Source organism: Bos grunniens, chromosome 1, assembly GCF_055505025.1.
Source record: "Bos grunniens cultivar Pamir isolate PY7600 chromosome 1, Bosgru_T2T1.0, whole genome shotgun sequence".
Lineage (NCBI taxonomy): Eukaryota > Metazoa > Chordata > Mammalia > Artiodactyla > Bovidae > Bos > Bos grunniens.
Window position 1 is genome coordinate 4,792,679 of NC_141165.1, and position 26,079 is coordinate 4,818,757.

At 39.3% G+C, this 26,079-nt stretch overlaps 1 protein-coding gene across 18 annotated transcripts in view; it reads left to right on the plus strand.

Moving 5' to 3' along the window:
* The window catches only part of ANKRD28 (ankyrin repeat domain 28), a 216,271-nt gene that overhangs the window by 116,770 nt on the left and 73,422 nt on the right, over positions 1–26,079 (plus strand). For 17 of the 18 annotated variants that reach the window (XM_086396049.1, XM_086396672.1, XM_086395822.1 and 14 more), the window contains one exon: positions 19,536–19,614. The exons of the other annotated variant lie outside the window; for it this stretch is intronic. In XM_086396049.1, the coding sequence (XP_086252175.1) occupies positions 19,536–19,614 (79 nt within the window). The remainder of the gene's footprint in view (positions 1–19,535; positions 19,615–26,079) is intronic. 18 annotated transcript variants of the gene reach the window in all.

The following is a 26,079-nucleotide window of genomic DNA, read 5'->3' on the forward strand; positions in this document are numbered from 1 at the left end:
TCTAAATTAATGTTTAAGGTTATATATAATACATGTAATTTGCTGGTGGAGCATATTTAGATTATCTATTAATTGAGAATGTATGTTTGATTAAATAGTTAAATATCATGACCTTAGGACATATGCATATATTTGTGACTAGATTTCTTTTTCTCAAGCTGCTGATAATATAAAATGTTATCTTGTGCTGAAGATTAATATTTATAGTTGAGTGAAGACATGTTTGAGTTAGCCTTATTTAAAATATTTGTTTATAAATGGAGACTTCAAAATAAGTTTCACCAAGAAATATGATGAATTGGTGTGTGTATCTTCCTGTTTGAAAGTGAAAGTGAAAGTTGCTCAGTCGTGTCCGACTCTTTCCCACGCCATGAACTATACAGTCCATGAACTTCTCCAGGCCAGGATGCTGGAGTGGGTAGCCGTTCCCTTCTCCAGGGGATCTTCCCAACTGAGGGGTTGAATCCAGGTCTCCCACATTGCAGTAGGATTTTTTACCAGCTTAGCCACCAGGAAAGCCCCTTCCTTGTTTACTAACCATAAAAAACTGTTAATAATTTTAATAAATGTTTTAATAAGCATTAATTTAATAAATTTTAATAAATGTTAATGTAACTTTCAGTTACATGTATTTTCTAGTAGGCAATGTGATATTTTGTGTTTAAATTATCTAATGATTGAGTCTCCTGTTTTATGTGATTCATTTCTAAGAACTGAAAATGTCTCTTATTCCTGGAGTTTGTACTGTGAGTTTCACTTTATAATTGTAATTACCACAGATAGAGGGCTATAAAAAAGAACATTAAGGTTGTCATGCTATATGGAAATTTTTTCTAAAGTGGGACCATATTTCTACAGTTATAGGATAGTTAATGAGTCCTTTGTTACTGCTTTAAAAAATTATGTATTTATTTGTTTTTGACTTGTTGGGTTTTCGTTGCCGTTTGGGCTTTTCTCTCCTTGGGTGAGCAGGGGCTACTCTTGGTTGTGGTGCATGGGCTTCTCATTGCGGTGGCTTCTCTGGATGCAGAGCACAGGCTCTAAGCCTTCATGCTTTAGTACTTGTGGCCCACAGGCTTAAGTTGCTCCACGTCGTGTGGAGTCTTCCTGGACCAGGGGTCAAGCCCATGTACCAGATTCTTACCTACCGTACCACCAGGGAAGTCCACTGCTTTGATTTTTAAAATATATTATTTTCTAAAATCCAAATATGTGCAGATATTTACAGCTACACACATGGATATAAAGAATGCTAGCTACCACACTGGTGCTGTTACCTTATTAAACTGTAAGAAGGTAAAGAGATCCAGAATGTACTAGCAAGAGGAACCTTGGCTTCTAAGTCAGACAAACCAGGTTCTAGCCTGTGTGCCCTTCCAAGGTTCAGCCTCTCTGAACCCTGTTTTTCTCATTTGTAGAATAAAGCAATTGAACTAGGTGACCTTTGAGGCTATTTTTCTGTGCAGTGGTGGCAGCTCTGTGAACTGTTCTACTTGCTCTGTGGATTATAATATACCACTTAAGCCTGGGTTATTTCACAGTGATTTTAGGGGTGACAGCAGGATGCTCCGCCAGATTCTAGCTCATAACACAGCTAGTGATTCCTTTTTCTTTCATTCCATTTGTCTTTTCAGTGGGTTGTAACAAAATTGCTTTGACTTTCTTCTCTAATGGGTGTCTTGCTTCTTCTGATATTTTCCTCATACCGCATTGCCTAGCAAACTCAAAGTAGCAGAGACTTTGGCCTCTTACTTAGTGTTCATTAATTTTCCCCTCCTTCTGGTCAGAGGTCTGACTTTGTGTGGGTGACAGTGACAATAAGGGACAGGACTGAGGAATCAGGGTTATTTTGTTTCTAACAGAACTGACAGTACCTATGAAAGTAGATAGATCAGCTGAAAATGTGTACAGTAATCTCTAGTCCAACCATTAAAATTTTTTTAAAGTGCAACTGGTAGGCTAAGAATGTAGAGAAAATGGATTTTTATTAAATTCATGCTCAAGTAAAACCACAAAAGGCAGGAAAAGAGTTGAAGATAAAAATAGAAATAAAGAATGAGGGAAACAAATAGGAAAGTGTAATGAAATAAAGAATGAGGGAAACAAATAGGAAAGTGTAATGAATATAGTAAATATTAATCCAAGTGTATCAGTAGTCATGCTCTAAATGAGCCAATTGAAAGTTGCTTTCAAACTGTGGTACTGGAGAAGACTCTTGAGAGTTCCTTGGACAGCGAGGAGATCAAACCATTCAATCCTAAAGGAAATCAACCCTGAATATTCATTGAAAGGACTGATGCTGTAGAAGAAGCTCCAATACTTTGGCCACCTGATGTGAAGATCCAACTCATTCAAAAAGACCCTGATGCCAGGAAGGATCAAAGGCAGGAGGAGAAGGGGGCTACAGAGGTTGAGATGGTTAGATGCCCTCACCAATTCATCAGACATGAGTTTGAGCAAGCTCTGGGAGATAGTGAAGGACAGGGAAGCCTGGTATGCTGCAGTCCATGGGGTTGCAAAGAGTTTGACATGACTAAGTATTGAAGAATAGCAATATGTTGTGTATAGGAAACTCACTTTAAACAGAAAGACACATACAAATAAAAGTAAATGGATGAAGAAAAAAAATACCATGCTAACACTGATCAAAAGAAAGCAGACGTATGGGAATGTAAGTTGGTACAGCCACTGTGGAAACATTATGCCAGTACCTCAAAAAACTAAAAACAGTTACCCCATATGATCCAGCAATCCCATTTCTGGGCATATACCCAGACAAAACTACAACTCATAAAGATATATGCACTCCTGTGTTCATAGCACTATTCATAGTAACCAAGACATGGACACAACCTTGTTGTTCATCAACAGATAATGAATAAAGAAAATGTGGCTCAAATATGCAATTGAATACCACTCAGCCATAAAAAAAGAATGAAATAATGCCATTTACAGCAACATGGTTGAATCTAGATATGATCATACTAAGTGAAGTAAGTCAGACAAATACCATATGATACCACTTATATATGGAATCTAAAACCTGACATAAATGAACATATCCACGAAACATAAACAGACTCACAGGCATAGAGAAACAGACTTGTGGTTGTCAAGGAGGAGAGTGGATGGAAGAGGGATAGACTGGAAGTTTGGGCTTAACAGATGCAAACTATTATATATAGAATGGATAAACAACAAAGTCCTACTGTACAGCACAGGGAACTGTACTCAGTGTCCTGAGATAAACATAACGGAAAAGAGCACTAAAAAGAATGTGTGTGTGTGTGTATACATATGTAATATACATATATTATAGCTCAGACGATAAAGAATCTGCCTACAACGCAGGAAACCTGGGTTCTATTCCTAAATTGGGACGATCCCCTGGAAAGGGAAATGGCAACCCACTCCAGTATTCTTGCCTGAAGAATCCCAAGGACAGAGGAGCCTGGCAGGCTATAGTCCATGGAATCACAAAGAGTTGGACACAACTGAGTGACTAACACTTCACTTCATTTATATATATATATATATATATATATATATATAACTGAAATTACTTTGATGTGCAGCAGACATTAACAGAACGTTATAAATCACTATATTTCAATTTAAAAAAAGGACAAAGCAGGAGTAGCTGTATAAATTTCAGACACAATATACTTCAAAGCAGGGGTTGTTATCAGGGATAAAGAAGGGCCTTATATAGGGATAAAAGGGTCCATTCTTTGGGAAGACATAACAACCCTTATATGTATGCACCTAAGAAAAGAGATCAAACTATGTGAGAGAAAAACTGATTGAACTGCAGGGGAAAATAGATGAGTCAGGTGTTAGAGATGGAGACTCCAGCACTCCTCTGTCAGAAATAGATCAAATAGCAAAAAATGAGTGAGGACGTAATCAATAGCACTGGCAAACAGCTGGATATAGTTGACATCTGTAGACTGCTTCATCCAGCAGCTTCAGAGTATACGTTCTTCTAAGTTCACATGAAATATTTACCATGATAGAGCACATTCTAGGCCATAAAACACACTTTCTTTAACAAATTCAAAAGAATAGAAATTATATAATGTCTGCTCTCAGAACAAAATGGAATTAAACTAGAAGTCACTAACGGAAAGTTAACTGGAAAATCCCAAATACATGCAGATTAAAGCAACAAACTTCTAAATAACAATGGGCCGTGGAAGAACTCTCAAGTGAAATATAAAAGGTTTTGTATTGAGAATGAAAGCACAACTTATTAAAATTTGGAGGATGCAATGAAAGCATTGATTTTTCTGGAAACTTGCACCATTGAATGTACATATTAGAAGAGAAGATTAGTAATCTAAGCTTTTAGGAAACTAGGAAAGGAAGAGCAAGTTAAATCCAAAAAAAGCAGAAGAAATAGAGCAAAAGTCAACTAAATTGATTTTTCTCTATTGATTTTCTGTTTTCAGTGAAAAGAAAAGCTAGTTCTTTAAAAAGATTGACAAAATAGATAAGCCTCCACCAGGTAAGAAAAAAGAGGAGGTACGGATTACTAATATCAGAAATGAAAGAAGGGCGGCCACTGTGGGACCTGTGGACCTGAAAAGGATTATAAAGGAATGGAGCAAACAACTCCGTGCCCGGAAATTGGACAACCTAGATGAAATAGACAAATCCTTTAAAAAATTCTTTTGCTGAGACTCTCACAAGAAACAGACAGTACAAATAGGTTATATCTATTAAAAAATTGAGTCAACAATTAATAACCTTCTAAAATAGCACCAGGCCCAGACAGATTTACTGATGAATTCTACTAAACACTTAAGAAATTATACCAGTTCTCTACAGTCTCTCTCAAAGGCAAGAAGCAGAGGGAATATTTTCTAACTCATTTTTTGAGGCCAGCATTACCCTAATATGAAAATGAGACAAAAACAATATAAGAAAAGAAAACTACAGACCAGTATCTCTCATGAACATAAGATGTGAAAGTTTCTCAACAAAGTGTTAATGAATCAAATACAACACTATGTAAGAAGAATTCTACAACATGGTCAATTGGGATTTATGCTAGCTATGCAAGTCTGGTTCAACCTTTGAAAGTTAATTCATGTAAACTCTCATATCAACAGGCTAGAAAAGAAAATCACAAAATCATACCTGTAGTGTAGAAAAAGTGTTTGACAAAATCCAATACCTGCATGATAAAGTCTCTCCTTAAGCTTAGGAATAATGGGGGAACTACCTCAACTTGATAAAGAATGTCGACAAAAAAATCTACAGCTAATGGTGAGAAACTCAAACCTTTCCCAGTAAGATTGGCCCTTTTCAACTTCTTTTCAACATCATCCTGAAAGTTCTAGCTAATGTGGAAATAACAAGGGAAAGGAAATAAATGGTATATAAATTGAGAAGGAAGACGTAAAACTTGGACGCATCCAAGTGGGCTGGATGAAGCACAGACTGAAATCAAAACTGCTGGAGAAATATCAATAACCTCAGCTATGCAGATGACACTAACCTTTTGGCAGAAAGTGAAGGGAACTAAAGAGCCTCTTGATGAGGGTGAGAGGAGAGTGAGAAGGCTGGCTTAAAACTCAACGTTCAGAAATCGAGATCAAGGCATCTGGTCCCATCACTTCATGGCAAATAGACGGGGAAATAATGGAAACAGTGACAGACTTTATTTTCTTGGGCTCCAAAATCACTTCTAACAGTGACTGCAGTCATGAAATTAAAAGACGCTTGCTCCTTGGGAAAAAAGCGGCGACAAACTTAGCGTGTTAGAAAGCAGAGACGCTACTTTGCCAACAAAGTTCCACATAGTCAAAGCTATGGTTTTTCCAGTAGTCATGTATGGATGTGAGAGTTGGACCATAAAGAAGGTTGAAGGCTGAAGAATTGATGCTTTTAAACTGTGCTGTTGGAGAGGACTCTTCAGAGTCCCTTAGACAACAAGGAGATCAAACCAGTCAATCCTAAAGGAAATCAGTCCTGAACATTGATTGGAAGGACTGGTGCTGAAACTGAAACTCCAATACTTTGGCCACCTGATGTGAAGAGCCAAGTCATTGTACAAGACCTTGATGCTGGGCAAGATTGAAGGCAGGAGGAGAAGGGGTGATAAGAGGACAAGATGGTTAAATGGCATCACCAACCCAATGGACATGAGTTTGAGCAAACTCTGGGAGGTGGTAAAGCACAGGGAGTCCTGGTGTGCTACAGTCCACGGAATCACAGAGTCGGACACGACTGAGTGACTGAACAACAATGACAACAAAGATGTCCTTCAATCGGTAAGTGCATAAATAATAGATTATTCAGAACTAAAAACAAATGAGCTCTCAAGCCATGAAAAGACATGAAGAAACCTTAAATGCATATACTATACTTAATGGAAGAAACCAGTCTGAAAGGCTACATACTGTATGATTCCAACTGTATGACTTTCTGGAAAAGTTAAAACTGTGGAGACAGTATAAACATGAGGGGTTGCTAGGGGGTGGGAATGAATAGGCAGGGCACATGGGATTTCTAGGGCAGTGAAAATGCTCTGATACCATAATGATAGATACATAAGTACCATTAAACATTTGTCCAAATGCATAGAATTTATAGCATCAAGAGTGAACCCTAAGGTTCTGACTTTGAGTGATGTCATATATTGATGTGTTTAAAACCTAAAACTGCTTTTGAAATTTCACTGACTGACTAATCACAGTGGACACACAGGGAGTAGAGGACTTCTGCTACTGGATGGTTGCTGGGTGTTGTCTGAGGTGGACCAGCTTGAGATGAGCCTTTACACTGTGGTTGGAACATGTAGTTGTGGTTGGCAGCAAAGTGGACAGGTAGGATTTCTGAGAGAGACCTCATTGATGTCATTGAGCTACTGAGTCAACCGGTGTTGTCCCTGCCCTTCTGAGAGGAGATCTTTTTGTTTTAAAACCATTTTTAATTGGTGTTTTTCTGTACTTGAAAAATAAGAGGATACAAATAAAGAACTGTAAACATTTTCTGTCCTAAAAGATGGTGCTGTTTTCAGAATCTCATTAATAACATGTTAAACCAAGAAAATAACTTTCACCCTCTTCTTTGCCTTCTTTTCCCCCTTCCCCAGCTTCCCTAGAATATTTTTATAACTGTGACCTTTACAAGGATGATTGAAAGTTAGGTAAAATCTCCTTGTCTCTATTATCCAGAATGACTGTTACTGTCAAAAGCTAAACATTTCAGGTTCCTTTCAGCTTTGAGTTATGCTACTCATTGACTTTAATTTTTATCTGTCTTATGAGATTTGCCTGTGAGTTTGATAAATTCAAGCCAGTAGATATTTATTGAGCATCCATTTTACTGCTCTGAAGTTTTTAAAGTTTGGCTTGCATTTATTTTACTGAGATTAGGGTTTGTAAAGCATCTGTTGCTGTGTTTAAGGTACATTATTTGAGATGAATTGTTTTTGGTTTTGTGTTTTAGTTTAAGCAGCACAACTAGGTAATTATGTTATTTTTAATATAGCTGACTTACTGTGTATTCATTGTTAAACTGTTGGGTATATATTTTCTTGTTAAGTGTTTTCGGAAGTGTGGGAGTATAGACATTCATACCTAGGTACTATCCCTGGTACTTAAATGCAGTTGATCCTTGAACAGCATGGGAATAAAGGACACCCACCTCTACCCAGACATCAAAGCCAACTTCTGCTGGATCATCGAAAAAGCAAGAGAGTTCCAGAGAAACATCTATTTCTGCTATATTGATTATGCCAAAGCCTTTGACTGTGTGGATCACAATCAACTCTGGAAAATTCTGAAAGAGATGGGAATACCAGACCACCTGACCTGCCTCTTGAGAAATCTGTATGCAGGTCAGGAAGCAACAGTTAGAACTGGACATGGAACAACAGACTGGTTCCAAACAGGGAAAAAGAGTCCATCAAGGCTTTATATTGTCACCCTGCTTATTTAACTTCTATGCAGAGTACATCATGAGAAACACTGGACTGGAAGAAGCACAAGCTGGAATCAAGATTGCTGGGAGAAATATCAATAACCTCAGATATGCAGATGACACCACCCTTATGGCAGAAAGTGAAGAGGAACTAAAAAGCCTCTTGATGAAAGTGAAAGTGGAGAGTGAAAAAGTTGGCATAAAGCTCAACATTCAGAAAACGAAGATCATGGCATCCGGTCCCATTACTTCATGGCAAATAGATGGGGAAACAGTGGAAACAGTGTCAGACTTTATTTTTCTGGGCTCCCAAATCACTGCAGATGGTGACTGCAGCCATGAAATTAAAAGACGCTTACTCCTTGGAAGGAAAGTTATGACCAACCTAGATAGCATATTCAAAAGCAGAGACATTACTTTGCCAACAAAGGTCCGACTAGTCAAGGCTATGGTTTTTCCAGTGGTCATGTATGGATGTGAGAGTTGGACTGTGAAGAAGGCTGAGCGCTGAAGAATTGATGCTTTTGAACTGTGGTGTTGGAGAAGACTCTTGAGAGTCCCTTGGACTGCAAGGAGATCCAACCAGTCCATTCTGAAGGAGATCAGTCCTGGGATTTCTTTGGAGGGAATGATGCTGAAGCTGAAACTCCAGTACTTTGGCCACCTCATGGGAAGAGTTGACTCATTGGAAAAGACTGATGCTGGGAGGGATTGGGAGCAGGAGGAGAAGGGGACAACAGAGGATGAGATGGCTGGATGGCATCACTGACTCGATGGACATGAGTCTGAGTGAACTCTGGGAGTTGGTGATGGACAGGGAGGCCTGGTGTGCTGTGATTCATGGGGTCACAAAGAGTCGGACACGACTGAGTGACTGAACTGAACTGAACCTCTACCCTGCAACCAGCAGGTGCAGCTGAAAATTCATGTATGATTTTTGACTCACCTAAAATTATTACTAATAGGTTACTGTTGACTAGATGCCTTACCAATAACATAAACAATTGATTAACAGATAAGGTATGTTATTTGTATTTTATGGGCTTCCCAAGTGGCTCAGTGGTAAAGAATCCACCTATTAATGCAAGAGACTCAAGAGATGTGGGTTTGATCCCTGGGTCAGGAAGATCCCCTGGAGAAGGAAATGGCAACCCATTCTACTATTCTTGCCTTGAAAATCCCATGGACAGAGGAGCCGGGTGGGCTACTCAGAGTAGGGGGTGCGAAGAGTCAGACATGACTGACCATGCATGCACTATATTCTTAAACTAGAAAAAAGGAATGTTATTAAGAAAATTTTAGGAAGAGGAAATACATTTACAGTACTTAACTGCATTTATCAGTACTGTAAGTCTGCATCATCTGTTTATAAGATGAATCATCTCTCTCACCACCCCCATCAATATTGTCTTATAATGAAACAAATCACTAGATGTTATATGTATTGCTACAAAATAGAAAATATGAAAAAGAAACTCGTGTTTATTTACAAGTACAACAATTCATGCAGTGATATTGAAGCAGCAACAATATGATTGCTCTGTGGTAGCCTGGTGTAATCAATTGTTTCTCAGAAGCCTAGCCTGTACAAAAACAACTTATTTGTGTTATTGATAGGCTGGTAACACAGTCTCTCCAATTACAAGATGGGGGAGCAGGAGAAGGAGGGAATACCATATAGTAATATAAGCCTTTGAAAGCAAAGTTAAAGCATGGGTGGTTCAGTGGTAGAAAAACTAACATAAATATATTAAATATCACTCACCTTATGCCTAAGTAAGGATAGACTAGTATCTACATGTATTTTATGCCTTCATGATACCTAGCTTTTTCTTAGTTTTTTCAGTATATGTAGACTACATAGTTCACTTGTAAGTCTTCCAAATTGTCATAGATCTCCAGCATTTTTCCTAATATATTTATTGAAAAAACCTGGCTTATATATGGACCCACACAGTTCAAACCCATGCTGTCCAAGGGTCAAATGTATATGCAATCCTGGATTTCTGGCTAGCGCACTTTTCTAAAGAAATGGAAGGAGAAATGGCCTGCCCAGTTATTCCTTTAGCCATTCCTTTTCCTTTCTGTGTGAATATAGAAAGAGAATATTAGAGGGACATTGTTTATAGGCCAATGATAGTTCTGCTCTGTGTGTAGAAGGAATAAGCGAGATTTCACTGTCCCCAGGTGTGGGGCAGGTCAGCCTCCAGCCCAGGGAGCTAAGCCGTGTACTTGTAGCTGTTTTGCTTTTTTCACAATTCACAGGAGAATCCACAGCTTACCAAACTTTGATAAATACTTTTAATTGGTCTGTTGTTAACAGTGTTTTGGTGAAGAGCCTAGGTTTAAAAGCAGGCATATTCTTAAGAATAATGCAGGCTAAACCGTACAATCATTTTGCAAAGTAAAGCAGATATGTGAAATGCCTTATGCAGTGCCTGCCACAAAATAAAGATCCGTGGGTTGCACTCCTTTTCTGAAAAGCTTGTCGTCCCACATGGTTACTGCACTCTGTTGGTATACAGGTAAGCAACCTGCCAAAGTGGAGTCTATCAGAATACTATTCTGAGGTTTAAAATTAAAGACTTCTCTTGGGTCTGCTGAATTTTTCAAAGGAAACCCCAGGATCTCTATTGGTGTTATTTCCTAATGTGAGGGAAGGTGTTGTTGGTAAAGGCAAAGGAAAGAAGCTGATGCTGAAAAAACAGAAAAAGACAAGAGTCCTGAATGTTTCATGCTCCCCTGTGGCCTTGCCATGTGCCTTCCTTACCAAAACTGTAGTTGTTTGGTGCTCAGCTCCATGAGGTATTCCGGCATCCTTCTGATAGATCCGTTTTACCTAAACAGATTCAATTTAGATTTCTTTCCCTTGCACCCAGTAATGCCATCTAAGGTATGTGTTCAGTAAACAGTAGCTGTTAGGAATAGTGAGAGAAACATAGACCATCTACTAGTCGAAAATACTTTTTACTTAAAGTTCCATCGTTCTGCTAAATGCAGATGATTTTTCATGTTGTAATCTGAAACTTAAAGGTTCCACAGAGGTTCTCAAAGTATTCCTTGGAAGAGAATCATAACAAACATTATAGAACTAGTTGTTAACTCATTTTTATAGTTGTGTGTTCCCAGAGATCTGGGTAGTTGTCTGTCAGAGGCTCTTCTAGAATGCACTGTGTTCTAGGACCCCAAAAGTCGATATACATGTCTCTTACAAGCTGCATTACATTAGTGTATCATTGATTCATGGTGAATTTTCTTCATTAACATTTTAATTTGTTTAAACCTCTCTAGTGCCTGTGGGGTATGTAACTTTCAGCCAGGTGCTGTGGGTATAAAATTAGATAGTTTGCTTCCTCCAGATACTTATTACCTAATTATGAAACCATGACATAAACCAGAGTTGAGCAATAACAAGAATGCCACCTGAATAGTACAAATGATAATGTCGTAATAGAAGCACAGGGTAGAACGATCCCAGTGAATTGACATGGTCCTGAAGACTGTAACGGAGATGAAATTTGAACTGGGCCATAAAGAGTAGGAAGGATTTGGGCAGGCAAAATGCATTCTTGGTAAAGGAAACAAAGGTGAAAGATGAAAATGTGCCACTGTTCTTTCTATTAGTAGAGATTAACTGGTTTCAATAGGCAGCATATTAAAAAGCAGAGACATTACTTTGCTGACAAAGGTCCGTATAGTCAAAGCTGTGGTTTTTCCAGTAGTCACATATGGATGTGAGAGTTGGACCATGAAGAAGGCTGAGTGCTAAAGAATTGATGCTTCTGAACTGTGGTGCTAGAGAAAACTCTTGAGAGTCCCTTGGACTGCAAAGACATCAAACCAGTCCATCCTGAAGGAAATCAACCCTGAATATTCATTGGAAGGACTGATGCTGAACCTGAAGCTCCAATACTTTGGCCACCTGATGGGAAGAGCTGACTCATTGGACAAGACCCTGACCCTGGGAAAGATTGAAGGCAGGAGGAGAAGGGGACGACAGATGAGATGGTTGGATGGCATCACCGACTCAATGGACGTGAGTTTGAGCAAGCTCCGGGAGATGGTGAAGGATGTAAGCCTGGCATGCTGTAGTCCATGGAGTCGCAAAGAGTTGGAGATGACTGAGCGGCTGAACAGCAACTGGTTTCAGCGATAGGTTAGTGCTTTCAAACATCAGGTTAAGGAGGGAGAGTGGAGATGATTGGTGCCACTAAAGGTGATTGAGCTAATGATTTAGTGAATGTGAAATTGCCTTCCAACTTTGATCTGCTGGCACATAAAAATAAAAATTAAAAACGCAACCTGAGGATTCTTCCAGATGGTTCTTAAGTGTACAGAGTGTCACTTCCATACTGAAAAAAACTAGGGTTCTCTTATTTGAAGCATCTTAGACATCCACCAGCGCCCTATAAAACTATATCCCCAAGGCAGAGGTTAACCACTTCTTCGAGTGCAGGGTCTTGAGGACAACCAGCTATCGTAACTTACTTTATGAAGAGGTGAAGACAAAGAGTAGATTTGACTCCTTCCTGGGTAACTCCAGCTGAGTTACGTGGCCCAGAAGCTGACACCCAGATTTTTTAACAAAGTTTCAGTCTGATAGTAGTAGAAATAAAAGTAAAAATGATAAGTGGCAGCCAAGAAAGTAACCATTAGAGGAAAGTAAATGGAAAACAGAGAAAAGAAAACTACTTAGAAAATTATAAGAAGTTTGATAAGAAAAAGTGAAGTCAGGCCACAGGTTTTGAGGGAGAGTGGTTAGTTTTAAACAAACAATGGTTCAGTGTACAATGGAGCCTTATAGAGTGTGTATAGTAAATTGAGATTCTCAGGTGGTGCTGGTGGTAAAGAACCTGCCTATCAATGCAGGAGACATAAGAGATACAGGTTCGATCCCTGGGTTGGGAAGATCCCCTGAGAAAGGCATGGCAAACCCGCTCTAGTATTCTTGCCTGGGAAATGCTGTGGACAGAGGAGCCTGGTGGGCTAGGGTCCATTGGGTCGAATAAGTTAACAGCATGCACCCTGGAGCCCAACTGCCGGTGCTTCTGTCCTGATTCTGCCAATTCCAGATGAGTAAATTCCTTAAACTTTTTTTCTGTGACTTGATTTCCTATTCGGTATTCATTTTCTTAACCTGCTGAGGTAAAATGCTTAGAGCGGTCCCAGCATATAAAGCAAGCTGTGTGATGCTAGTGCTACTGTCCTTCCTGGTTTCAGCTAATATACACGAAAGCTTCAGCACCTGGAGCAGGGCAGAATTACGGATTTGAGTCACTGCTGCGGAGGATGTAGTTGAATCCGTATCAATAGGTGAATTCTTAGACTCTCTATTTCTCCTTATACAGATGTGCTGTCTCTCAGTTTATCATTTCTGTCTTTCACTTACCTATTTTTATATAGTCCCTGGGGTCGCCAAGAGTTGGATACGACTGACTACTCACATAAACATTTCCTCCTATTCCAGCCAGGTCCCCAGATCTGCTTTAAGTTAAAACTTCCACAGAAAATGTTGAGAACGTAGAGGTGCAGTTTGAGTTCCCAGGTTTAACGTAAGGCACTTCCTAGTGGATCTCACCCGTTTCCTGGCCTGTGCTGAGATGCACCATGGATTCCCTTCTTTCTCACAAGTTGTTAACCTTGCTTGCCTGTGTTTTGGTGAGCATTTCAGAGTTCACCATAAAACAGCATAAAAACTAAAGTATAATTCAGGATGTTTCTGAACACTTTTTAAAAACCTTATTTTGGAGAAATTATTTATGGACACTCCAGAATTTTAAAAAATGGTACAGAGAGGGTTTTGTGTTTCCATCTTTCAGATTCCTCCTATGATGACCTGTTACTTACAGTGCATTATCAGAAGCAGGAAGTTTAGGGTTTTTTTTTTTTTTTTTGGCTGCACTACAGCATGTGGGAGCTCAGTGCCCCAACCAAGGATCGAACCCGTGCCCCCTGCATTGGAAGCATGGAGTCTTAACCACTGGACTGCCAGGGAAACCCCCAAAGCAGGAAGTTGATACTGGCACAGTACAGCTCAATTAGACAGCACATCTTTCTTGGGTTTCAGCAGTTTTTGCATGCACCCATTTGGGGGGAGGAGGAACGGAGTAGTACTAATGTCTTCGTGTATAATTCTGGGACATTTTGCCATATGTGTAGATTTGTATAACCACCCACAGGTTCAAGATGGAGAACTGTTGTACCACCACAAAGTAATGTCCTCATTGTCCAGTCACTGGTACGCACTGCACCGGCACAGCATTTGCCTATGGGGCTCGCCTGGTGGCTGAGACGCTAAAGACTCTGCCTGCAATGTGGGAGACCCGGGTTTGATCCCTGGGTAGGGAAGATCCCCTGGAGAAGGGAGTGGCAACTCACTCCAGTACTCTTGCTTGGGAAATCCCATGGACGGAGGAGCCTGGTGGGCTACAGTCCATGGGGCTGCAGAGAGTCACACAGCTGAGCAACTAACACTATCAGCTTTAAGTGGTTAGTAGTCACTAGTCTCCATTAATGTGTGTCCTTTTTTCATCTTCGGGATAATCACTTGTAAGAGCTAAAGCTATTTTTTGTTTTGCTTTTATTGAGGGAGGGTAAATAATTTTTGTAGTCCTGATCATATGCACAAAATATCTTTTCAGAGCACCACATGAGAACTACAAGAAAAATGTGTTTACTTCAGTGGATATAATCAAAAAGCTTTGTGATCAAATGAGTTAAATTTTTTATTTGCGTCTGTTTTGTGTGTTTAATAATTCTAGTTAAGTTTGTTTGAAATACAACATGGAGGTATGGTTTCTTTAAAAACTGATCATGTAAGAAACATTTTTTTTAATGGGCACTTGGACTTGTAAAAATGCCTGGTATGGGAAGTTATTGAAATGCTTTTCAGCTGATTGAAATGTTATTTTTAATTTTTTATTTTACTATTTGAAACATGTACATGGTAGTAACTCCAGGCAGTACCAAAGGCCACAGATGGTGAGAAGTAACTCTCTCACCCTCAAACTCTCGTGTGTCAGTGATCTTCACCTAGAGGCAGTCACTGTATCTTAAATATACAGGATATCCTTGAGTATCCTTGAAGGATGTTTTATGCATATTCAAGTCTAGGAGTGTGTAGAACCTTTAACACAATTGTTGCTAGGCTGCATTTTTCATTTAACACTTCGCTTTAGAGATGTTCCATTAATAAGGAGCACTGGGGTCTGCTTGTTATTTTAAATTGAAAGCATAGTGTAATATTATGGTTTATAATAGGAAATATATATATTTAGTCTTAGTCTCTATTTCTAGCACAGAAAAAACTTTGACATTTCCTAGGAGGAAAACCGTGGTGCCTTATGTTAATGAGACGACTTTTGGAAAGGGGTCCTTGCCTGTGGAGCCAACCACGTGATCGGAACTTTTAGTCTCACCCTGTGATCTCTGAGAACGGCTGGAAATTGAGTTCAGTTGCCAGCAGTCAGTGGGAACTCATAAACCCACAAGGTGAGGGGTTCAGAGAGTTTCCAGGCTGGTGAACCAGAAATGCTTAAACGTGCCACTGGGCCAGGCCCCAGACTCTGAGGATGGAATCTCCTTTGTTTAGGATCTTGTCCTGTGTTTCTCTTCATCTGACTGTTGTAATTCATATCCTCCAGCATCTTGTGTAATAACCTGGTAATCTAGTTAGCAAACTGCTTTTCTAAGTCTTGTCAGCAGCTCTAGCAGTTAGTCACAGCCAAGGAGGTCAGGGGAACCTGGGTTTGTAGCCAGTCAGCGGTCTGATAACAACCTGAACTTGCTGTTGACCTCTGTGGTGGGGCGGGGAACCCCTCTTGTAGCACTGAGTCCTTAGCCTGTGGCGATGCTGTCCCCTGGCGGGTAGTGTCAGAATCGTGTTAAGTTGTAGGAGAGCTAGCTAGCCTTGGGACGTTGTGTGGATGTGTGGGGAAAACCCACACACTTTGGAATTGGACGTAGTGTTTCATTCCATGGATATACAGCTCCAAGACTCTAATCTAAAAATGTGCACAACTGGTAGTTGATAAGCTAATCAAAGTCTGACAGAAGGAAGCATTTTAAATGATCTTTAATCATTTTACTGTAATAATGTGTAATATTCCAGCTGGTTTTTAAAAATTGGGGTAAGGCTTTTGGTTGACAATGTGGAGTCCACTAACAGGAGTTCAGTGTTACTTTCCTTGCATAGACCATTGCCCCAGGGTGTTAGCTCTAATTTCCATTTGGGGTTTCTTAAAGTGATGTAAGAATTTAGATACCCAAGACAAGCTCTGCATATATTAACTGCCTTAGTGCATCAGTTGTCTTGGCTGCACCCAGTTCAACAGTACTTTTTTTGGTAGCTTGTATTGAGTCTTAATATAGTATTTAACCTAGTGATCATACAGACAATTTGCTTTTGCTTCACTCCTGTTTCTCGGTTTAAATAATATGTAAACAAATCGCACGTGTGATTGCAGGTGCAGTTGGCGCAAGCAGGTGTGTTAGCACACCTCTCTCCCCTTGGTGCACACACCCAGTGATAGGGGTGCATGTGCAGGGCCGGCTGCCGTGGTCTGATACTCAGAACACATGCTGTGCCAAAGTCACCCTTAGTTTTACTCAGGAAACAGAATGTTGATTAACCGGAGTCAGTTAAATGAAGGTTGGTTAAGAACTGCTTGCATTTCATAATTTTTTAATAACCGTTTGCTTGTTGATGGGCATTTAAATTGTTTCAGCATTTTGCTTCCAACTATGGTCAGTAAATATACTTAAAGTTTTTCTCACACATAGTAGTATCTTTATCTAAAAAAAAAAAATCCTTGAAGTGAAATTCAGCGTGTGTAAGAGGATTTTTTCATTCTAATAAATTTTGTTAAAAGGAACTTAAGTGTTTTATTGTATCATTTTCAGTATTTAACTGCAGCTAAATTTGATAGGTAAAATTTTTTCTTTTAAAATTAATCAATTTGTTCCTTAGTTTTTCCTCTCTACAGATCAAAGGGAAAAAACATTCATAGTCATAAAATACGTTAATAGGATTCAAGGCATTGAGTCATAGAATTCCATACATCTCTCACACATAAATGTGAGTGTGTATGTGTTCTGTGAGTGCTGTGTATGTGGTTTATACTGTGGAGGAGATGTTTTCCTCAGTTTGAGTGGGTTTAAAGAAGGAAAGAAGGTGAAGTCGCTCAGTTGTGTCCGACTCTTTGTGACCCCATGGACTATAGCCTACCAGGCTTCTCCATCCATGGGATTTTCCAGGGAAGAGTACTGGAGTACGTTGCCATTTCCTTCTCCAGGGGATCTTCCTGACCCAGGGATACCATAGGGTAGAGAAGGAAATGGCAGATCACTCCAGTATTCTTGCCTGGAGAATCCCCATGGACAGAGGAGCCTGGAAGATTACAGTCCACGGTGTTTCAAGAGTTGGACACGACTTAGCGACTAAACCATTGACCACCAAATACCATAGGGAAGTTTGATGTGTTAGTGATTAACACTGAAAAGCCTTCAGCCAAGGATCCTTTTATTGAAGTGATTAAGTTTAGGACTCAGCTTTGAATAAAGCCTTATATTTTAGTGCTTCTGTGTTAGCTTTTTCAATGACTATTTGTCCGATAATTGCTATGCAAACCATTTGTTTAATGGGGTATGTATTGGAAGAAAAAATACGATCTTGTGGAAATTAACTGGGCTTTAGAGAGACAAGAACTCTTAGCTTATAAAAAAACAGTAACAACTACTATATCAACCTCTTTTTTTTTTATCACCTGTTACTATTTTAAGGACACAAATATATTAACATTATATGAAGAAATGTATATTGGGCCAGTTATAATTATGTATTATACATATTTTCTAATAATTTTATATAAATACATCTAAACCTTTTTAGAATTGCCTGTGAATATTTTTAACCCCTGTTTTGATTAGCAGTTTTTTCCCCTAATTTATTCCCATTTGGCATAACAATCTTTTCTTAGTATAATTGGAGTATTGCCAAACTGGAAGATTATTGTGATGTGAAATTTTTCATTTTTTTAGTCTTGAAAGTTACAATATCATAATACAAGACCCCCCCAAAAATACCCATTTTATGATTGTTATTTACTTACTTACTCATGTGTGGCCGCACTAGGTCTTTGTTGCCGCCGCGTGGGTTTTCTCTAGTTGCAGTGCGTGGCGGCTGCACTCTTAACTGCGGTGCTGGGGCTTCTGCGTTGCTGTGACTTCTCTTATTGTGGAGCACGGGCTCAGGAGTTGTGGCACACAGGCTTAGGTGTCCCTTGGCATGTGGGATCTTCCCAGACCAGGGGTCAAACCCATGTCCCCTGCACTGGCAGGCGGACTGCCAACCACTGGACTGCCAGGGATGTCCATGATACCTATTTAAGAATTTTATTTCTCTTAATAGTCTAGAAGTCAGTGGTTCAACTGTGTGTTGTTGGGGCAGCTTTGCTCTACAAGATCATTCAGTATGTTTTGCTTAAGTCTTGTAGGATATTAGCCTACCTCTGCATGGTCAAAGCTGGCACAGTTTGACACGTGCTATTCAGTGTGAGGGAGGTGGGAAATGTTAGTCTTGGCTCTGGAGTAGTTTCTTTTAGGCTGAAGTTGTCAAAGTTGTGCCGTTCCTTCCTCCCACACATGATCTGTCCACACTAAGTAACAATGCTTCAAGGCATGCTAGGAGTCTGTTCTCTTGCTGGGTGGGTCAATAACCAGGTAAAACTTTATTCCTCTGGGCAAAGAGGGAAACGGATAATGGAAAAAAACTAACAGTCTGGCTCAAAAAACCAGTATCTAAACATTTGGTTGTAAATTTCAAAATAAATATTTGTAAATGAATAGCTTTCTCAGATGCAGTGACTTCAGCAACACTGTTGAAACTTTAGATGAGGTATACTTTGAACTGAATCTGTAAATGTGACGTTACTCTAAGATCCTGCTTCTCAAACTGGAGGACCTTATTGTTGAGGCAAGACGTGTACACAGCCGTGCGCTTAGATATAGCTTCCGTTTCTAGAGGAAGGTTGGAAGACTATGTATAGGATAGGAATATATTTTAGAGCCAAAACCAAAATTGGCAGGAACTTTAAGAAAAACCTTAAGATTATTTTAAGAGATAATTTCAGATCCCCAGAGATATTTTCTACTTTTGCCACTGTAGTTCTATGGAAACATTTGAAATGTTCCCTGGTGAGGAACATTTTGATAAGCAGCCTTTTTGGTTTGTTAGGGTTTGTTTTATAAACTGTGTGAAATTGTGGAAATATTTTTGGGGTAGGTGGGCAAGTAGTGTGAAGTAAAGGAAATTTTCCTGTATATTTTAGCAATGTAAATCTTTATTCAAAGAAAGTCTAAGAAGCTATTGCTTTGTCATCTTAGATTTATCTTTTATTCTTTACTGTATTTTATACTATTCTTTTAAAGCCAAAATATATTTTTTAGGCTTTTCTTCTCCTAGCAAAGAAATACTCTGTTAATGGGACTTGCATACTAGAGTTGTGGAAGTAGTAAGCTAGTTTATAGTGGGTTTTCTTCATTTAAAGTATATTAAAATTAACTTTATATTAAAATTTATGTTCCACCTTTCCTTCTTATCACAGGACAATGAAAAGAGAACTCCACTGCATGCTGCTGCCTATCTTGGAGATGCAGAAATCATTGAATTGCTTATTTTATCTGGTATGGTCAGCTCTGTGTAAGAGCACATCATGTATATTTTTGTCATTAATATTTATTAAACCTCACTATTTCCTCATATTTGTTAGACAACCTGAAACTTGTTTATCCTAGAAGTAATGATCTCATAACATGTCCCAGGTAGTCTTCTGGTACTGAGTACATTGGAAAACAAGTCACCTCCTTTGTGGAGCATATAACTGAAGAAAAACAGGCTACAGATACAAGTAAACTTTACAGCATGTAAAATGAGATAAATGCTATGGGAAAATGAAAAAATAGATCAGAATGAGGTCAGCCCTCTGTATTCATGGGTTCTGTATTCATGGATTGAACCAACCATAGGTGAAAAATAGATTGAAAATGTTCCAGAGTGTTCAAGGGGGGGAATTTGAATTTACCATTCAGTGGCAGCTATTTACATAGCATTGTATTCTATTTACTGCTATTTATATAGTGTATTAGGTATTATAAGTAATCTAGAGAGAAATATTCAGAAGCACATGTATAGGTTATATGCAGGTACTATAACATTTTACGTAAGAACTGAGAATCTGTGAATTTTGATATCCACAGGGAGTCTTCCAACCAGTTTCCGTGCGAATGATGAGGGACAGCTATGATAGAGTGGGATAAGCATTATATAGGGTTGGGTGTTACACAAAGTAGTCATACAAGGCCTCATTGACCACAGAGTTACTAGAAGCTGATTACAGTTCTTCGAGGAGGAGGTGATGGTAGCTTGGAGCTAGTCTAGCATTGGAGGGATAAGAAATTATATGATAGTAGGTATATTTTGAAAATGATGGCAGCAAGATTTATGTCTTTAAATATCATATATCTAATTCTTTTTGAGGGCCTGTAAAATTTATTTTAGGAAATTGTACTTTATTTTTAACTTCTAAACTGTTCAAAACCTTATATATGAAGAAATGGTATAACAGTCTCCTATAGAATAGCTCCTATGGCAGTCAGACTTCTTGCAAACCTAAAATAGGTGATCAAAGAGAGCTTAGAAATATTTTTGTAGTACCAAGATTATTTTACAATAATCTGATATTTATTGAGAAAGGATGCTTATGTTCAAATTCAGCTTGTATTGTCAGATTGCACAGAGATATGCATAAGGCAGTTGGAGAGATAGTATCATTCCTTTGATATTTGGGAGAAGGAGCACTGAAGAGACATTCTGAGTGAAAATCCTACTAAATAGTAGCCTGAACAGAATTTTTGCCATAATAAATTAATAAATTTTTTTTACTGTGGTTTTTATAACAAGTTGCATGAGTGTATAGAGTTATATTAGGTTGGTGCAAACGTAATTGTGCTTTCAGACCATGAATTTTAAATCATTATAACTAGGCTCAAACACATCTTTATTAATCAAAATATGAACCATTATAATCAGCACATTTTTGCCAATGAGAAATAAGTTTGTGTATTTCTATAGCATAAAAATCTGTGCTTCAGGATTTGACAAACTCTTGGAAAGCATTTTCTGCCTCCAGCTGGTCGTGGAAGGATTTTCCTTGCAAAAAGTTATTGAGATGCTTCAGGAAATGGTAGTCGGTTGGCAAGAAGTGTCAGGTGAATATGGCAGATGCAGCAGGACTTTTTAGCCCAGTTCAACTTGTGAAATGTTGGTTGTGCAACAGGCGGTCAGGCGTTGTTGTGGAAAAGAATTGGGCCCTTTCCATTGACCGGTATCTACTGCAGGCGTTTCAGTCTTCAGTGCATCTCATTGATTTGTTGAGCATACTTTGCAGATGTAACGGTTTTGTCAGGATTCAGAAAGCTGTAGTGGATGGGTAACAGACAACCAAACAGTGACCATGACCTTTTTTGGTGCAAATTTGGCTTTGGGGAGTGCTTTGGAGCTTCTTGGTCCAACTATGAACACTGGTTTTCATTGTTTAAAATCCACTTTTTGTCACACAAAATAATCTGATCGAGAGGTGGCTCATTGTTGTTGCAAAGAGTAAAAGAAGACGACACTTCAAAATGACAATTTTTTTTGTTTTTGGTCAGCTCATGAGGCACCCATTTATTGAGCTTTTTCACCTTTCCAGTTTGCTTCACGTGTCGAGTAACCATAGAACTGTCAACACTGAGTTCTTTGGTAACGCCTTGTGTAGTTGTAAGAGGATCAGAGCTGTAGTGATCAAAACAGCATAGTATTGACATAAAAGGAGGCACACTGATCAGCGGAACAAAAAGAGCCCAAAAATAAACTTGTGCGAATCATGGTCAATTAGTTTATGACAAAGAAGCAAGGATATATAGTGAGGAAAGGACCATCTCTTCAGTAAATGGTTTTGGGAAAACTGGACAACTGTCTTACACTATACACAAAAATCAACTTAAAATGGGTTAAAGACTTGAGCATAAGAATCATACTCGTAGAAGAATACATAGACGGTAAGACTGATCCTTGGCCTTAGTCTTGGTGATGACATTTTAGATTTGACACCAATAACAAAAGAAACAAAAGCAGATGTTACAAGTGAGACTACATCAAACTTCAAAGTTTCTGCATAGCAAAGGAAACCAACAAGACGAAAAGACATCCTGCAGAATAAGTGAAAGTAATTTGCCAATCACAGCTCACTCCAGTATTCTTGTCAGGAAAATCCCGTGGACAGTCAGTCCATGGGTCGCAAAGAGTTGGACACCACTGGGCAACTGCAGAGATGGGCTCAATAAAGCCCATTCATGCAAAGATGAGCTCAATAAAGGACATAAATGGTATGGACCTAACAGAAGCAGAAGATATTAAGAAGAGGTGGCAAGAATACACCGACAACTGTACAAAAAAGATCTTCATGACCTAGATAATCACGAAGGTGTGATCACTCCCACTCACCTAGAGTTGGACATCCTGGAATGTGAAGTCAGGTGGGCCTTAGGAATCATCACTACGAACAAAGCTAGTGGAGGCAATGGAATTCCAGCTGAGCTATTTCAAATTCTAAAAGATGATGCTGTGAAAGTGCTGCACTCAATATGTCAGCAAATTTGAAAAACTCAGCAGTGGTCACAGGACTGGAAAAGGTCAGTTTTCATTCCAATCCCAAAGAAAGGTCTTATGTTTTAATGGAGGACATAATTGCAAGTTAATGTATATAGTTTGTCATGCGATGATAATTGCTATGGATAAGGTAAAGGAATAGTATGTTGGGCGGGGATCAGTTGCTATTTGTGTTGGATTATGAGGAAAGAATTCAGGGACATACGAGGAGATAACTGAAGCAAATAAGGAAGGGAGCCTTGCGTGTGGTGCAGTAACTTGGTGGAAATGAAGAGATAAGAACTAATACCACAGAGTGTAGCATGTGTGAAGGCAAGTGAAAGAAGCAGTAGGGAATAAAGCAGAGGTGGGTGCATTCCAGTTAAGGGCTTGCTTTGGCCCTTAGAGTGATCTGGAAAACCAGTGGTGGGACAGCCTGACCTGGGTTTTTACAGATTTGTTCTAGCTGTGGCTTCAGATTCTTGACTCTGTTTTAAGGCATATCTATTTTGCTTTTGGTTGTTTCTAGGCTTTCATCTTTAAGTGCTTTTTTCCTTTTCTCGATCCTGGTCTGCCAGCTCTCATCTCCTTGCATTGTCTTACGTCTTTCTTAGAGCTCTTTGAGGTCTTTGCTCAGAATTTAATTTCTCTGAAGTTGTGTATAACACATGCGTGCTCAGCCGCTTCTGTGCTGTCTGGCTCTCTGCAGCCCTATGGGCTGTAGCTCGCCAGGCTCCTCTGTCCATGGGATTCTCCAGGCATTAATACTGGAGTGGGTTGCCATGCTCTCCTCCAGGGGATCTTCCCAACCCAGGGACTGAACACGTGTCTCTAGTGTCTCCTGCACTGGGAGGCAGGTTCTTTACCACTGGCACCACCTGGGAAGCCCCTGTGTGTAATAGGTAGTTCACACATTCTTCCTCTCCTTTCCTGGGATTACTTTCAAATATATTTACCTATTAACTACCTTGCTCAGTTTTCTCTGCCTTTGTGTATTTTTGCTCTGGTCCCGTGCTAAATCCTTTAAGATTGTTGGTTGGTGGGGTGTGGCTTGACCAGGGATTGAACCTGAGCCCTTGACAGTGAAAGCACAGAGCCCTAACCACTGGACCTCCGTTATATATCACTGAGGAATATGTTTTCCCAGAGCATCTATCAGTAAAGAATAGAGTAAGGAGGGGCAAAAAGTGAGCATCACTTGTGTTTGTTTCTTTACCTAGCTCTCAAACTGAATGTGTTTTCTGTCAGTCCTGGTAGCTTAGCTTCGCTTATTCTTGATGTACTACAGATAGTTGGGGCAGCAACTTGGATCATAGATTCTTAACTTAGGTTGTGATCAATGGTGATTGATTCTTATCCTCCATTTCCAGCAGCTCTATCAAAAATAATGAAGGTGCTTGTTTGGTCTCTCATGCAGCGTCCTTAGCTTGTTCTTCTGTAGCATGAAGGGAGATTCTCCTGAGGATGGCCTCTCGATCATCGAAAGGATGTTAGATAGGGATTCTGGGTCGCAGACAGTGGAGAGAATGGGTCAGAAGGACATGCGCATCAGTATGACTTAGATGACTTCGTAGCTTTCCCAAGAATTGAAGAAGGTTCACCTGACACCCTTCATTTGGCACAGATTTCACTGTATTTGGTAGAAATTCATACTGTTGTCTGTGATTGTAACTATTTGCTTCTTCTATTGAAGGTGGTGTTTCCTCCCCTTCTCTTTTATATTTTGGCCAGTTAGGTTTGTTTTGCTTTTTCTGAGTAAAACTACTTACTCCCTTTAACCTGCAGTCCAGAATAAATTCACTAGAAATCAAATATTTATACATGATGCATCTTCAAGATTTGTGAATGAGGGGTATAACTTCGACATGTTATATGTAATCAAACAAGTGTATTCATCTGTAGAATCTATATTAACACTAGAGCTTAGTAGAATTAATTTTACGATTATTATTGAATGGGATGAAGTAATAGGAAGCAGTGAGTGTACTCTCAAGTACTATATTAAATTTACCTTTTTCATGTATGATCGCATTATACTGCTCTTATCTCTAAAGATATTATTATCAGTAAAGGAAACTAAAGCTTTTAGGAACAGTTAGAACCAGACATGGAACAAAAGACTGGTTCCAAATTGGGAAAGGAGTATGTCAAGGCTGTATATTGTCACCCTGCTTATTTAACTTCTATGCAGAGTACATCATGAGAAACGCTGGGCTGGATGAGCACAAGCTGGAATCAAGATTGCTGGGAGAAATATCAGTAACTTCAGATATGCGGATGACACCACCCTTATGGCAGAAAAGGAACAGGAACTAAAGAGCCTTTTGATGAAAGCGAAAGAGGAGAGTGAAAAAGTTGGCTTAAAACTCAACATTCAAAAAATTAAGATCATGGCATTTAGTCCCATCACTTCATGGCAAATAGATGGGGAGACAGTGGAAACAGTGACAGACTTGAATATTTCCTTGGGCTCCAAAATCACTGCAAATGGTGACTGCAGCCATGAAATTGAAAGATGCTTGCTCCTTGGAAGAAAAGCTATGACCAACCTAGACAGCATATTAAAAGGCCAAGACATTACTTTGCCAACAAGGTCTGTCTAGTCAAAGCTATGGTTTCTTCAGTAGTCATGTATGGATATGAGAGTTGGACCATGAATAGAGCTGAGTGTCGAAGAATTGATGCTTTTGAACTGTGGTTTTGGAGAAGACTCTTGAGAGTCCCTTGGACTGCAAGGAGATCAAACCAGTCCATCCTAAAGGAAATCAGTCCTGAATATTCATTGGAAGGATTGATGCTGAAGCTGAAACTCCAATACTTTGACCACCTGGTGCAAAGAACTGACTCATTTGAAAAGACCCTGATGCTGGGAAGGATTGAAAGCAGCAGGAGAAGGGGACGACAGAGGATGAGATGGTTGGATGGCATCACCGACTCGATGAACATGAATGTGAGCAAGCTCCAGGAGTTGGTGATGGACAGGGAAGCCTGGCGTGCTGCAGTCCATGGGGTCGCAAAGAATTGGACATGACTGAGCGACTGAACTGAACTGCACTGAAAGCATTTAGAGATGCAATAACTGGCTGAAAATAATATTGCTAATAATAGCTAGAGCCAGCTTTCAGACCCAGGCTGTGTGACTACAGGGTTTATATTCTTAACTCTGCTACAATCTGAACCACTTTTCCTCTCCTCTACACTCTACCCACCCCCATCTACTTAGCATGTAGTAGAATTTGTGTAGGCAGTGACTTGAAGAACTTCTGTTTTAAGAACTTAATTTTCTGATATCCTTCTATAGATAATTTTATTGGGAGCTATTCATTTAATGCTCGTATTTTTGAAACCATCCCCAAGAAAAAGAAATGCAAAATGGTTGTCTGAAGAGGCCTTCCAAATAGCTGAGAAAAGAAGAGAAGTGAAAGGCAATTTAAAGGAAAAATATACCCATTTGAATGTAG